Raw genomic sequence first — 16,691 nt, 5'->3', positions numbered from 1 at the left:
GACAGAGTCCACAACCTCATTAGCAATGCTTTCAGCGTTGCTGTTTTTGGTCGAAATTGAGCAAGTTTGGTACGAATTCCGCGGCGACCTGTGTCGCACCCAAATCATTGCTAAAAATCCAATGGCATGAGCCAATCGATATGTTTAGGCCCTCAGCAACTTCTTTGACGCTGATTCGACGATTGGCCAATACTATTTTCTTCACTTTCTCAACATTTTCGTCTGTTGTTGACGTGCACGGGCGCCCGACACGCTCTTCGTTGTTCACATCTTCTCGGCCCTCTGAGAACGTATTGTACCACCGATAAACCTTGCTTTGGTCTAAAGTAGCTTCTCCATACGCCACAGTCAACATTTGGAATGCGTCCGCGCACTTAATTTCCTACAAAATTTGATTCAGATCCTTTTATCCATTTTTCCTAACAGCAAAAATTGAAGGCAAGCCAAAATACGTCCAAGCAAAACAGCTGTCAACAATTAACTGAGCATTCAAAATGGCCAAACTTTCGGCATAACTAAGAGACATAAGTACCAACAAACCGCCACAAGAAATCGAAAATCAAATAAACGTAACCCGCGTAAATTCAAAATTCGCGATACTTTTTGAACAGACCTCATATGCATTTGTATGCGTGTAATTCAAAAAGGTTTTGGCAAGAATTTTCACACTTCTTTTAGTGAGGATTTGAATAAATATATTGGTTTTGCATGTGGTTATATTCTTCTTCGGGGTGGTGACCTAACACCCCAACCACGTGTTCTCCAATATAAAATGAAATAGGCTAGTAAGAAGTAATAGAGTGGGAATACGGCATGAATAAATGTAGCTTTTATATCAATATTAAAAGAGTGAGTAAAAATATTTTGCAGGAAATGAAAACGATCTAGAATTGGAAGAAATCATGCGCCCGAAGATTTAGCAAAAGGTTTAAGGATCGTAGAATAGTAGTTACATGGTTTATGATAATTCATAGCAGTAATAGAGGTTTGTCGAGAAGCATTTGTTATTTATAACCCCACCCAATCAAACTAGGAATACACGTAAGTTCATTGAATATCAGAACTATACTTATATAGTCCATATGTAATAGAGAAATTTAAATTAAATGGAAATAATATTTGTGTATCCGTTACCGTGAACATTCTCCTCCTTTTGTAATTAAAACTCAGATCCATGAAGCTTTTAGTTCTAATTTATTCGCAATATCCACCTAAAGAAATAAGACTGGCTTTCATAAAAAATCAATGGTAATATTTTCAAATATTTGGAACAGTCCAGTTCGTTTAAAAGGTTGCTATCTGCTCTTTAAAAATCGTATTTTTCCATGCTTTCTATTCTCGGTCATATATGCCCTTCCACGGTGCAGACGAATTCTGCGAGGAGTTTCCGCACAACCTTCTGCCAACGCCCGGCTACTGGATCGAGTGCTCGCGGCAGAAGATCGCCTCCGACAACCTCTGGGACGAGTCCGGCTCGGAGCATGAGCTCCTGAACGAGGAGGAGGAACCGGAGGGAGAAGAGGGTGCCGAAGGCGAGGGGGTGACCGCGACGGGGGCCAGCGACGGCGGCCCTGGCGCGGCCGGGGGCAGTGGCGAGGGAGGCGGATCGGGTGAGGGGGCGAAGAGGATGAGGGACCCCGGGGGGGGAGGGGGGGAGGGCGGGAAGAGGGTCGGAGGCCGGAGGGTGAGGCGGCGGCAGAGGACACGTAGGAGGCGGAGCAGGCGGAAGGCGGACGGCCCCCGAGGGTCCGTAAGCGGGGAATCGGGCACTGGGCAGGAAGGGGACGGCGAGGGGCGGCAGGGTGGGGAGGAGGCTGGCGGGGCGGGGCGCGACGGGGAGTGCAGGGTGAATTTCGAGGACGAGGAGGACGATCTGGAAGAGGAAGAGGAGGAGGAGGAGGAAGAGGATGAGGAGGGCTGCTATGAGGAAGACCTCTTGGAGGAAGAGGAGGACGAGGAGCTGGAAGATGACTTGGAGGACCTCCACGAGGAGGCCCAGAAGAAGAAGACGGCAATCGAGGAGCAGTGGGAGAAAAACCAGTGCTTCGAGCTGACGTCCGTGGAACAGGAGACATATGAGAAATACTTCTATGGGACGGAGCACTGGAACTACTTCACCAACGACGAGGACCTGGGACCGGTTATCTTGAGTATCAAGCAAGAGACGCTGAACAACAGGGATCAGTTTCGGTGAGTGATCAACTAAGGCGTAATACCTTTTTTCGCAATCATCCTTCAGTCATTTCTTGTCTTCCTTCCTTTTTTCAGGAGTGGTTGAGTTTTTACTAAAGATCGGCTACGAGCTGTGTGTCTTAGTAAAATATGACGATGTAATGTGGACAAATAATTTGGTAATATATTTTAACGACCGTAAAGTCAGTAGAATGAGTTGTTACGGGTAGTATGGATCAGTGGATGAGGTTTTGAAAATATCTGACGAATATTTAAAAATATAACAAAATATTAAAATTTCATCTCTCGTAAGTAAAGGTGTTTAAATAAGAAACCGAAAAGTGAATCCTGGGAAATTAAAGAAATTTTTTTCTCATTACTTTAAACATATATTTAATGCTAAAATTATTTAAAGTCAATGCGACCTATTTAAATGATTAATTTTCTGAGGGCAGTAGAAGGAATCCACTTTTGAATTTCATTCTACTGCAGTAAGTAATTATTCTACGATAGAATAAATGAATAAATGTTTTTGTTCAAAATGCTACTTAATTCTCCTAGAAAATTTTTATCTCATTCAATCTATGTCTTTGTTTTATATGCAGAATATCATGAATACATTGGATAACTTTCTTGGATGCAAAATTATCCCGCAATGATCCCAGCTGAATACTTTGCTGACAAACCACTATCGTTTCATTGGAGGAGAAGCACAATTCTACATAATCCGACTTAGTCTCTTTCCTGGGTCAAATCCGATAAAACTATGGTTAGTTACTTGATATGGAAGTCGAGCGATATAGTTAGTACACAACGCACCCTCCGGCTAACGCTCAGGCATGAGTCCTGAGTAAACCCAGCGGCTTGACCTTTTCGAAGGCCCAAAGTCAACTTTGGGCTTATCAGGATCCTAGAGGAGTAAATACCACCAGAAGGGTTCGTAAATCAAAATAACCACATTTTTTACTTGGCCTATCTTTTTAGGCTTTGAAAATCAAAAGTGAATAGTTATATATTTCAACCGCATAAGTCTTAATATGGTTTCATTTTGAAAGAATTTGGTGCGAACTCAAATACTGTTAAGCTTAAGATCATTCAGAAAATCCAAGGAATAAAAAGTTATGGATAACATCCTCATGAAATTAAAATTTCATCGAGCAAGGATACATTTTGTAAAGTGTATTTATGTAAAGTAAAAGTAATAATATATTTTTTTTAATATTTGCGTTAGTATTCACCTCCTCCAGTGATTAAAGTGAAAATCAATGTTTAGCATGCCTAACTAAAGTTAATTTGTCTTAATGCTATAATTTCACATAAAAATTCCTATCACTATTTTTTTAAGAAACTCTCCATTCAGAGTTAATATATTTTGATATTCTCCAATTAGTATTGTCATAATTCCAGCGAAAGTCCGTCCTTATAGTTCTTACACACAACTAAAGTAGTCTTCACTTTGCATTGAACCCATTTCTCAAAATGAATTAAAAATACTGTAAATAGTTTAAAATATTCGAAGCTACTATGACAGAAATGCTTCATTTTGGTTTGGAATATATATTTTCATCATTTGCGGAGAGAGATAATAATGAAATCGGAGTTTTCCTTACTTAGCAGAGCATACTATAAACCCATCTGTGCCTCCCTGATACTTTGTGTTGATCACGATTATTAACAGCTAAAGACCTAATGAGCTACTAGAAACTAAATGGCCGTGGTCATTTTTGACCATATTTTCATGGCATTAAAAAACTTTCTCCATGAATCCTTGGCAGTCAACAAATCTCACACAGGAGTAATGTCATTTTTCTGCGTATATGTAGACTGTGTCTCTTTATTATTGGTAACTACGGCATTATGCTCATATGGCAGAAAAAGACAAAATAAAAGTACAGTCTTAATACTGAAGGCATAGGGAATCATATCAAACTCTTGCATGATGCAAATTTTGAAAGAAAACGTTTGGCAGAAGTTCATTGAATATTTTATTTCTAAGTTCGCATTTTATCTTCCCGCGTTTGTTCGTTCAAATTAGTATAAAAATTATCCAGGTTCCTCTTTGTGAAGGAATGCTCATTGAAATTTAGGGTCACAAAAGGGACTTTCAGGGTTATATTCAAAGACATTGTCTCGCGAAATAGGTATTCCTGATAAATGTGGGAACATGCCTATTGCAAAAATGTCAAACATGCATAGGAATTCGAACATTCCCGTATATCTGAAGGAATTTGTGACAAATGTGTAATAACAAAAATATTAGTGTACGATATTAAAGACTCCATTTTTTATTATTTCTTGTTTCTTTCTCTGACCAGATATAAAATTTTTAATCTAAAATAGACGCTGGTAGTATTTTGGAAAATATTTTCCAAGTTGAATATATATTTTGATCATGAGGGACATTTATTAGATTTAGGGCCGTTTGGTCATTTACGCTGCTTAAATTCTCAAGTAAAAAATATAATATTCAGTTAGTACTGTATTTGCTCTTAAAATATAGAATTGCAATGATAACGCGTTGAAATGATATTTTAATTAAAGCTCACTGAAGTAGAAAATCTCTGAACGGCTACATTTTATTTAAGACAAGGGAAATCGACACGACGGATAAGGCCAATTTTGAACGGATGTAATGTTAAGGAAAACGATCAAAGGTAACAATAAGTGAAACACTTCAAGGCATTATTTTGCCATTAAAATTATTTCATAGAGTAAAATTTGAAAGAAGAGTGTATTCAGTACTATTTTTACTCTTGGATATTTCTGTTTTGAATAAGTCCATCATTATTAGTTATTAAAAAATTTAAATTTTCATTGAAATACTGTTAAAACCGAAAAGTAAAAACAGTATGATGTACGTATAAATTATATGGGCATTGAAACCGAATAAAAATATTTTCTTTTTCCTACCATGAATGTAGAATGCTTAAATAAACTTGTTATAGGAATCCTCATGCTCCTAAACTTAATGAAATCAATTTGGAAAATAAAAAATGTGTATCACATCAAAGGTCGAATTTGCTACTTGTATTGCACTCTTAAATTAAACCTTTTAAATAACTTTTCGTTACCTTTAAACGTACGTATTCAGAGCCACAGTGCATTAGATTGGAAGCTCTTGGAAGCAGGCGGACAATGGAACTACAACGAATATAGAAATGTTGAGGAACTGCTGGGAACATATAGTATATTACTCTCGTATTACAGAGTTGATATAAAAACAAGGCAAATGAAATGAGTTTCAGTAAAAGGTTATGTTGCTAGACAGGCCAGCTCACCCCTCGTGGAAATGAAAAGAAGATGGCACATTAGGAAGAAATGTTTGAAAAAATCAGTGTTTGTAAAAGAGTACGAAAAGCTTGTAGCTTCAATTATTTCGCAACTTTAAGGTAAATATATTAAATATAAAGGTGCAGTCTGCTATTTGAGTATCGCTCTGTTTTTAATTTCCAAGTGGGAAAAGATAAAATCTTAAAACGATCAAGTCCATGAGTTTTCAAAGCCAAGATGTATAAAGAAGCTTAAGCAGTTCTAATTGTTATACCTTAAAAATCTTGGCCCGTCTCCAGATTTCCTCATTAATATCGTGGGCTGCATCACAGAGTGGTTGACTTAAATGAAATTTTTATTATAAATGGTTTTGAGGATTGCATTTTCAATTCCTATATTAAAAAATCTATCAAACGTTTTGGTTTGATCTCGCCTCATTTAAAGTTTCATAAGTTAATCGGCTTACTCGTGTATTCTTTTAATTTGATGTTCTTAAATGCTGCCTACAGGGAAAAGACATTCCTCTTTATTGGTGTCTATTGTCTATCATCCAGGAATAAGTTACCTCATGCTATGATTATCTCCTATCTCTTTAGTATCTAAATGATCAATTTTTTTGACTTTGGCAATTTTTGACTAATCTTTAATTGTTCTCTCCCTTAGTGAAAAGCATTCATAGTTGATACAATGAAAAATAATTATGTTATCAATAAGTTTAGGTATAAATGCACTATTATCCAATTATTTTCGCAAATTTCTTATCAAAACGTTTTAAATAAAATTCTCAATTACTCGTAAATGAAATATTAGTGATCCATACTATCATTGAACCTAATAGAGTATGTGTCTAAATATGCTGTAAATTTCCACGAGTCTGAAATGAGGAAATTGGGTTTTATCAAATAGAGTGAAAAATATAAAAATTCATCTGGAATGCGCGTTGAGAATTCAAATCCTACTCATCGATTTTATAACTCAATAGAACAACGTAGAGGGAAGTACCGTAAAAATCATGAAATTTAAATACCGTTCAATTTATGTTTATCATGAGCCAAAAAATATTTCATTCTGTTTGTGAAGATCCTGTGATGTAACCCCATTTGAAAATAAGATGGTTAAATGCAGGATATAACGTACTACCTTTACAAAATCCTAGTAGTTCATAGATGAAGGAAAAGAAATAGTCCCATTTCCTAGTCGTGAAGTAAAATTGACTGACTGACGAACCGCTCAAGATATTTCTTTAAAGAAATATTAATTACGCATAATTGGTCGAATATACTTAGAGTACAAAATAAGCGTGGAAAATTCGAGTTAAATTAGCATGACTAGCTCTTATAAAGGGCATCTCAATACCTTATAACTAGTACTTTTTAGGGGAGACGACCGATAGCTCAGACCAGTTGTGCCATTAGGAATATAATGGAATGGATGAAGGGTGGAGAGAAACTCGGCGTTAGCCTACTCTTAACGTAAAGCGTCAAGGGGTCCGCAGCTTAACCTCCCATCCGACAGACGGCGTACTCATCAACGTGTCCTCCACAAAGCACTTCAAGGAGGGATCGGGCCACTAAAAAATATCTGCCGCAGCCTAGATTCGGACCCGGGCCCTCTGGGTGGGTGGCGAGTACGTTATCCAACGCACCATCCCAATCCCACCTTATAACTGTAACCAATATACAGTAGCTTTTGACTATAAAGCGACTATATTTTTACTTCATTGGTGATTATATGTAATTTTTACATTAGATTAAGAGCCCATTTGTCCTTCCTTATATACATAATCACAAAGAAATGCTTAAAAAAAATTTGTCAATTCATTTATCCCCAGTCACTACGTGATTTTCAGAAGAACAAATTAGATTTGATTTTACAAAAATGTTTTTGTTCATTGGAGAAAGGTTAACCTATGATATTATTGTAATTAAAGCGCATTCACATTGGAAATTTGGATGTTAAAATGATATTATGATGAAAATGATAATATACGTGCAACCATTCCACGTTTCCTACAACTCTCTCCATGAAACGTTACACCACATTGCACTGGAACCCTGTCACTGTTTCCCGATGAATTTTTCTCTTGCAGTCCATCTCACCGCTCAATGAAGGAAACTGATCGAAGTGTAATTCTCTCTCGGCGACCAAGCTCCCTAACTCAAAAGATAAAATCCAGAGGGTTGAAGTTTGGCCCCATCACCAAACGGAGCGCCACGTAAACAAGGGAGTAGGAGGTGAGATAGTGGGTTATTGTGGAGTGGGATGAAATTTTTTGTGTAAAGAGGTGTGAGGTTGGTGAAGAAAGGGAGCGGAAATGGGAGAGAGACGAGGAGGTCGGAAAGATGAGATGAGTGGGGTCGAGTGAACTGCGGGCCGAATTTGCGTGGAGATTGCGGCCATGTTTGCCGCCAGCGTGGCTTGCTAAACCAGAGTCGTTGCGAGGGCCTTAATGACCGAGGGAGAGTGAAAAAAAAATATGAGGGTGATGGGTGACGGTAGGGAGAGCCGAAGGTGGGTAGTGGCGTGGTTGCTAGAGGGGGGAGGCAGGCGGGGTCGTGTTTTAAGAGGACACTGCAGAGGGGGTCGAGGTCGATGGCTGCGACGGGGAGGGGAGGTAATGGTGAAGGGAACTACGGCGGTCCCTTTTCGCATGTCGCTCGGGCCCCGTCCCTTGTTACCCCTTGAGCTCTGTTCCCCCTCATCCCTCCTACCATAGTGATTCGCCTCCAATCTTCCCAATACCTAAGTACCCCCTTAAATTTCCAACCCATCCTTCGAAGAGGTCGCTGGGCTCCCCTGAGTTTGACCCGCCTTTTTTTCGATCCACTCGTTTATTCTCTGAGTGAAATCGGAAACCTCTTGGGGATTATGGGAAGAGCGCCATCCTGCTTTGGCTTCAAAATGAATGAAAGTATTCATTTTGATGAGCGCACGTTTTTTAATAAATCACTTTTTGTTTAATATGCCATATGCTTCGCGGGAAAAGTTCATTAATAATAATAATAGTTAGGTGTACTCGATTTAAGTAGTTAATAAAAATATCGACAGCCATAAAAGTGCCGGTTCTGAGCGTACTAGGTTAAAAATCTTTCTATTAAAAATGGTCAACATACGATAAGAGCTTGTACACGCATTTTTCCAATTTCATTACCATAAAATATTTGAAGGGTATGTTTTTCATATACTTGTATAGATACCGGGAAATCTGTTAATTCTTGAGATTGTCTTGGAAAGTCCTTGAACTTATGGAGTAGATGAAGTTGACGGAAAATATTTGAGTAATCTCTGCTATTTTAATTTGTTGCTAGTTTAAGTAAGCTCTGCTATTTATACGATTTTAGTGGCAGACTAATCCTAATTTATAATGAATCAGCTCTGAGCTTTTCCAATTCTTCAAGTGCTCAGTGACCATTTAGGCTATCTCTTGTTCGCTCTTTAGCCCTTTTAGTAACACTCACGCCCCTAAAACCAAGCCTTCTGCGTCCCTCCCTCTTACCATTACCTCAATGGATTTGTTCTAACGCACTCCCGCTTTCACCAACTCTCCAACCACACATTGCTCCCTCCCTCTGTCTTATTCTCTATCCTTATCCTACTAATAACTCTGTGGTTAGTAGGATGTTCAACGATTAATGGAGCTCTTGAGTAAGTTAATTTTCTAGTTCCTCATTCTGTGCGTATTCTTTAATAGTTCTGCTTATGGCACATGAGAGTGGAGTAGGGTCCAAGCACGTTTTTTTTAAATTTAAGTTGTTGCAGAAAATTTTATCACAGTTTCAAAGGAGGTTTCTAATCATCGAGGATTTAAATTGACAGTTTCTCCTGAATACTTACCCCCAGAAATTCTCTTCTAATACACTATTTACACTGACTTAATTTTATTTTGCCTAAAAAATACAAGCACACAATGATAATCATTTTGATATTCAGCGTCTTTTTAGAATATCTGTCGCTTCTCATTGCGAGCATTCTATTACTACAATAATAAATTATTTAAATATTCCATATAAATCCTCTAAATTCTTTTTCATTGTCATTTTACGCTTTACCACTGTTTAAATTTCTATTTTTATAGTCACTAAAAATTATATTTTATGACGTATTCAATGCAATCATTTTTCACACTTTATCAATCTGTCAAATACATTGCTGGTTGCTTTTAAATTTTCTGCTCTCTGATATGAAAGCCCCTAAGTCCCATGATGTTTCAAGACTACTTATCTTTTTTCTTCTCTAAATATTTCCCTAAAGTTGGCTCTCTATTTTTACTCTTGTGTAAATATCTTATTTCTGCCTTCGTCGGGCCCGCAGAGATTCATCTAATATCAAACTTGAATGCAACCTACTTCGTTAATTGGTCTATAAAATGATACTTCTATTTGGAATAATTTCATAAATATCCGGTGCTTTATGATCGAAAACACTGAGCATCGTTCTATGGATCGTTATGGAACTATTTTAATGAAAATTTCAAATATTCATATTAAACGTCATAAAGAGGAAGCGGTGGAAGGTCCGGCGGAAGAAGGGCCGTAGAGAGGCGGTTTATGTTCATTCGCCGGGCCCCTGTTAGGGTAAATTTTCCATTGATTAGCCAGTCACCAATCTTGCTCTCTCTCCCTTTCTCTCCTAAACCAGGGGCATGCATCACTAGCTTACCAATGTCTCCCCTGCCCCCCACGCTTGATGTTGGTGTATGCTGGATTCTTTGGGCATATGAGTCAGATAAAATACCATGCTACAGCATATTTAATAGTTCTAGAGATACTTATTTCCAATCCTGGCTTAATATGTCAATCCCACGTTTTAGTCTCTTCCGACAATAATAGGTGGCTCAAGAATAAAGCTCTGCAGTAAAAAGAATAATTTTGGATTAAAAGTCACTATCAGTCCTACCATTGGTAATAAATGCCATTACTGTCGTTAAGCAGCTATGCTCTCAAATTTCCTACGGTTAATGTAGATAAGTCATTTTGTTAGGTTTATAAGCATTTTTTGTATTTTAATAATATTGATTTAGATATATTGTATGTACTGCCAGTATGTACCACTCAGCATGTCATTCAGTGTATTTCAAATGACAGTATTTGCTACCAAATGATCTTTCTAACTATTAACAATTGCTTTGAAACATCCATATGCTTTATTATTCTTAGGTCGACTAGAATAACATATTTTATATATTTTAATTGGGTATAAAAAACAAGCAGAAAATAGTTAGTTTCTCTTTTACGGCACCACAAAATAGCAAAAGGGAGATTTCTTTAGGATAAATACTTGTTTTCTGAAATTATGTTTTGATTCATTTATAGGCCTCAATTTTATTCTGATGAACAAATTTTCAGCTTCAAATCTTTGATACACGATAGATTTTCATTTTTGACGTATCAGTATTGTATCCGAGCTACCCCTTCTAATGCAAGCATGAAAAGTTCGTGATTTGCAAGTTTTTTCTCCATTTTACTGAATTTTTAACGTTATTTTACTGAATCTGAATGCTTTTCCCCACCAAAATTCATTTAATTAAATTTATTTCTCTATTCATCTTTTTCCATTTCAAAGCTGGAGTTGATGCTTCCTGTGATCGTTCGCAGAATTTTTCGGTTGCAATTTAACCGTGCTTTTTGGGATAATTGTTCATTTTTTGCTGCTCCACTGAGGGTGAACAATATAGAAGGCGTTAAATTTCCAATTTCACTGCAGCCATGTCAAAAACCGAGTACCCTCAATGCAGACTGTTCAAAGATATTCGATTACGTCCGTTGGCGCCCCAATACTCTGGATGAATGTTATCATTGACTTGTCCTGTAGGTAATAGTGAAGCAAACATTTTTTCAGTGACTTTCTAGAACAATATGTAGATGAAGTTAACACTATTCTTTAATCTTAGATTACATTCACACTCAATTATCTTTTTGAATACTGCTTAAATAAATTAAATAATGCATTAAGATCTTTTGTAACAGATTTTTATGTCAATATTGTTTGTCTTAGTTGGAGTACAGTACCGTCATTAGTTGCGGTAATGTTGGTTCTGGTTTCTTCAAAATGTCAGAATGTCACAGCCAAGTAATCACAACAGATGTTTTTTACTACTATGAAAACCGAAACCTTACCACTATCAGGGGTCGTGTTTTTATGACTCTCTTTCTTGCCTTTAATGGATGGCAATCATTGCATTACAAGGAGGAACTTATTACGTGCTAGCAGGGGTTTATTAACGAAAAACTTTAGCGGACTTAAATGTTAGCAGTAGCAAAAAAATATTTACATCCTGTGTTTTACACGAATTGGTGCGTTAATAATTCTAACCTCCCTCAATGTATCTCATGACAGCTCGAAAGCTAGGAAATAGGATATAAGGGATTGAAATATTCAACGTAGTCAATGGATTTTATATTCACCCAAAAAGGGAAAAGTCATTCGATGACTTTATTCCGCGTAAACTAGATACTATTTTCCTAAAATCATTGATAATCATTGACATAATTAAGAGTTCTCAACATAATAAAGCGTTGCCAACGACCCCGAATCGATCATCTGTTGTTAATTCCCACATGTACTAAGTGTAATAGATTTTTAATCATTCTGAGAATTACATAACCAGCGTTATGAATTTTCAACTACACAAAAGTAGGTGTCTGAGAATGAAATCCTTAGCTCTTGAACTCACATGAGTGGATATATCATCATATATTTTTATTTTACACCATAAATATGCATGACGGAATTGAAATTCCATTCAATATTTGGGAATTAATGGATAGGGTTGGACTTTGGATGTGCATTGGATGAAATCTAGTACCATGGTTTATTTCAATCGGTCAGCAATAAATGATCACAGCATTCAAAAGATATATTTCTCTTTAAATTTTTTTCCTTATCCAAAATGGAGGAAAAGGCATTGAAGACACTGGATGCCTGCGAAATATATGAAAATCATATATGAATGTAAAATGTTAAATTTTATTCATTAAGTTAATATTTCCTAGCAAAGGGGGCAATGTCTATTTATTATTTCCAGTCTCAATATTTTCGACGATTACAGCGTTTGAACTTAGTTTTCTCCTTGTGTTGCATAACCGCCCGAAAAAATGTACTTTTTGCGGTAATCTACAATTCAAAGCAAATTTAAACGAAAAAAAACGCTGAACACTTCTTTCTGCCTAAAAAAATGCGATTACATCCTACATTGCTATAAATCATTTTTCTGCCCTACTTAATTTGACTAAATATATGGTATTACTCGTATGCTACAATTCTATAAATAAAGTTTATTCTAGTGTAAGAGTCACTTATTCCAGGTATTCTTAAAACTTCAGAATTAAATCAACTATAGCAACTATAAAGTGCGGTTTTTGGCGGAGGTAATAGAAAATTGGACTCTCATCATATCTTTTGCATGCATATTTATTAAAATTCCGCTTTTAACACCAAGTCTTATGGCCTGCCATCGCAGTAGAAAGGTTAATTTGAATATGCAAATTAATTCAAATGTTAAGAAAAGCTAATAATTGAATACCTGGATGTTTTGTCTTAATTTGAATGCAATATATACATTAATTTCCAAAGTTCGCCACCAGACAAAATTGAACCATCATTCACAATAATGTTTTTACAGCAAAGAGAAAAGAATATTTAAAATGAAATAGAGAAAATTGGGTTGGTAATACTACCTTGATCAAAAAGTTCCCGGAATAACCACCGTGTGGCGCTCCCATCGTTTCGATTTGAGTTCTGTTTTTTTTGTTAAATTGGTACATCTGTTGTTGATATTCCCTTTAAATCTTAGTGTCATAACTTGACATTTGCAAAAGTTACGTAGCCAAGAGTACATCTATCTCTGTGTGTGTTGGCGATTTTTTACAATTTCAGAAATGGATTTAAATTTGCAACAACGAACTTGTATTAAATTTTGCGTAAAAAACGGATTTAGTGGCGCACGGACGTTGGAAATGTTGGAAAAGTGTTTCGGCAACGATTCTCTAAAAAAAACGGTCGTTTACCAGTAGCACGAGCGGTTCAGAAGTGGTCGTGAGTCAATCGAAGATGATGAACGCAGTGGCAGACCATCGACATCGAAAGTCGGTGAAAAAATTGATAAAGTAAAAGAAATGTTGGTCAATAACCGCAAATTAACCATCAGAGAAATAGCGGAGGACTTGAACATTGCCTATGGATCCGCCCAAGACATTGTGGTTAATGATTTGGGTTTCCGTCGTGTAGCAGCAAAGTTGGTTCCAAAAGACCTCAATTTCATGCAAAAAAGAGACCGTGTTGACGTCGCAAAAGACATGATTTGCGAGGCTGAATCCGATCCCACATTCATCAAAAGGATCATTACTGGAGACGAGACGTGGGTTTATGAGTACGACACGCAATCCAGACATCAGGCAAGTGAATGGCGTTCACCAAATGAGCCGAGACCAAAAAAACCACGTCGTTTTCAGTCAAAAAAGAAGGCAATGCTGACGGTTTTCATGGACTACAACGGTGTAGTGCATCATGAATTTTTGCCAGAAGGCCAGACAGTAAACAAAGAGTATTATTTGGGCGTTATGAGACGTTTGCGTGAAGCAATTCGCCGGAAGAGACCAGAAATGTGGGCAGAAAACTCGTGGATTTTGCACCATGATAACGCACCGTCGCACAGTGCTATCATTATTCGTAATTTTTTGACGAAAAATGCAACAAATACCATCCAACAGCCACCGAATTCACCTGATTTGGCTCCCTGTGACTTCTTTCTGTTCAATCGAGTTAAAAAACCATTACGGGGAACGCGTTTTAGCAGCCGAGAGGAAGTAATGGAAAAATCGCAGGAAGCACTGATGGACATACCGAAAACCGACCGTAACTTTTGCAAATGTCAAGTTATGACACTAAGATTTAAAGGGAATATCAACAACAGATGTACCAATTTAACAAAAAAAACAGAACTCAAATCGGAACGATGGGAGCGCCACACGGTGGTTATTCCGGGAACTTTTTGATCAAGGTAGTATATGCAGACGATAAGTAATTACGGATATATCATAACCATTAAAGACGATTATAGTGCGTCGTAATCTACAATGTATTAGTTTAATAGCATGTCTAAATGCTTAAACGTTCTATGTAAGTAACAATATTCTATTTATAATTCTGTGGAATCGAATCAAAATAGATGGAAAATGAACGACCTAAGGCCAGTGCCAAGTAAGTCAGCATGGAGTAATTCAAAACATCTCTGCGCCTCGGATAATAATCTTATATTTTGCGGACGTAATAGAGCATTCAGAGACGTAATAGAGCAAGATACACTCAACTCCTTTTGTTTACTTTCACATCGGAAGATGAAATAAGTAACAATTATGAAGAGTAATAAAAATTATGTGCATTTAACTCAGTTTAAATATCCTTATTCGTCATAGTTGGATTACCGAAATCTTCCGCAGATACGGAATTAGAATTACGTTTATAGAATACCGGCTGCATAAGAGTTTATTTGAGAAATACAAAATAAAGTTCTGGCAACAGAGGACTTTGGCTTTGGCCATAAAAAGGTTTGTCATTAATTTAAAATATGGCACTCTAATTGTGACTGTTTATGATTAGCATGAAACAAATACCAAGGTTAATTGAGTTATGATTCGCAATGAAGATTGCATTCATATATTTCATTATTATACATCACGGCCGTAATAGAACATTATGATGTACTCAACCGAATGTTTTGTCCATGTGCAGTATGAATACAAGATATCGTCTTATAAGTAGTTCTAACTATAACTTTGTAATCACCAGCCTTCAATTTTTTTTCTGAAAATATAAAAATAAATTTAAACAAATTTTTGCGGGGATCCATGCGTTCACGAAAAATGGAAAATTGAATTTCGATAATTTTTTTGCACTTGAAGACGCCGTTTCCCTAAGCATTGTAATCTGATTTAGTATTAACCCTGTTTTGAAACAAATAAAAAAGTAGTGTGAAGCACTCAGCTGAAATTTAAGGACTTGACCTCTCTTACTCGAGATAGGAGCGCACGTATTGTGGCCTGAACCGATGCTCTACTCGGGTTAGCTTTTCTCGCTCCATGAAGAAATTCAGGACTAATGTTAGGCAAAGCAAATGACATTTGTCAAAACCCCTCAACCTGTTCCCGCGGTTCAACTAGACCATAACCTCTGCCTTCTTAAGCACCAAGGTGTGCTGTCCTAATAGCCGGGAATGTACATGGAAAGGCCAGCGCTGCAGAGAAATGAGAGCTCAGACTTCAAGAAATCCACTCATGAAGTGGATTGCAGGAAGGCAGGACGTTGGAGGAGAAAGAGACCTGGAGGAGAAGGGGATGGAGGATGGAAGGTAGACAAAAACAAGAGAGCAATGCCGTTTGCTTTCGCGGGCGCACCCAAAGTGGGGATGGGGAAAGGCCGTCCCCCGCCCGAAGCACCATCCTACCCCTCGTCCGACTATGCATGACGTCAATCGCCCCGCCATTTTGAGGTCGTCTCTCCTCCCACACGCCCTCCTCCACCGCCCGTCGTTCCTTCACAGTACAATGTCCACGTGTGTTTGTGTGTGCGTGCGCCTCTATCTCTCGTATGCTCTCATTCACCCGGCACTTCCCCCATCCTTCCCTCCACTGCCTCCCTTCCCCCTTACCCTTTCCCACGCCCTCTTCACCGATTTGTCGCGGACGGCAACCGATCTGCGCTTTAGTGCGGCCATCGCCAATCGATTAAAGTGATGGTGTACAAATATGCACTCAACACTCGAGAAAGGAAATAAATGATGACAAATAACCGAGCAGTTTTAATCACATTGGTGATGGAACCCGCCAAAAGATATGCCTACTTAATACTAATTTGATTTAAACCAATCAAAAATATGGCAAATAGCAACAAAAACGCAAGTTCTTCGTGGGCAGGTGTCATGCGAGTTTTCAAAATGAATATTACGGGCTAAAGAGGATATTTTTGCCCGCGACTGCGACAAAAAAGTTTTAAAATTATTCAGATATCCTGGTACTTGGGCACATTTTCTGCCTTTGGATGGTGCTTTTTCTTTGGAACGTTAGGGGACGAGTTTCATTTGGGATACATCCATGTGTGTCAAACTTGCTCTGGCCTAGAGTACATTTAGGTAATGAATCTATAGGGACTCAATAATCATCAATTCGCCATCATTTTTGTCCTGTTAAAGCAGTTGTCAAATATTACGTGGCTATTGGTCTGCATTGGCAACTTTAGAAGACAATGCCAAAGTA

General features: G+C 37.6%; 1 protein-coding gene across 1 annotated transcript in view; it reads left to right on the top strand.

The window, feature by feature from the left end:
- LOC139687781 (uncharacterized) overlaps positions 1–16,691 on the top strand; it is a 519,942-nt gene that overhangs the window by 270,613 nt on the left and 232,638 nt on the right. Inside the window, exons 4-5 of the mRNA XM_071585075.1 lie at positions 1,368–1,579; positions 1,895–2,190. Of these exons, the coding sequence (XP_071441176.1) occupies positions 1,368–1,579; positions 1,895–2,190 (508 nt within the window). The remainder of the gene's footprint in view (positions 1–1,367; positions 1,580–1,894; positions 2,191–16,691) is intronic.

Source organism: Hetaerina americana, unplaced genomic scaffold, assembly GCF_022747635.1.
Source record: "Hetaerina americana unplaced genomic scaffold, ioHetAmer1.1.p SCAF_2, whole genome shotgun sequence".
Taxonomy (NCBI): Eukaryota; Metazoa; Arthropoda; class Insecta; order Odonata; family Calopterygidae; genus Hetaerina; species Hetaerina americana.
Note: the sequence above shows the minus strand (reverse complement) of the source record. Positions and strands in the feature narration are given on the sequence as shown.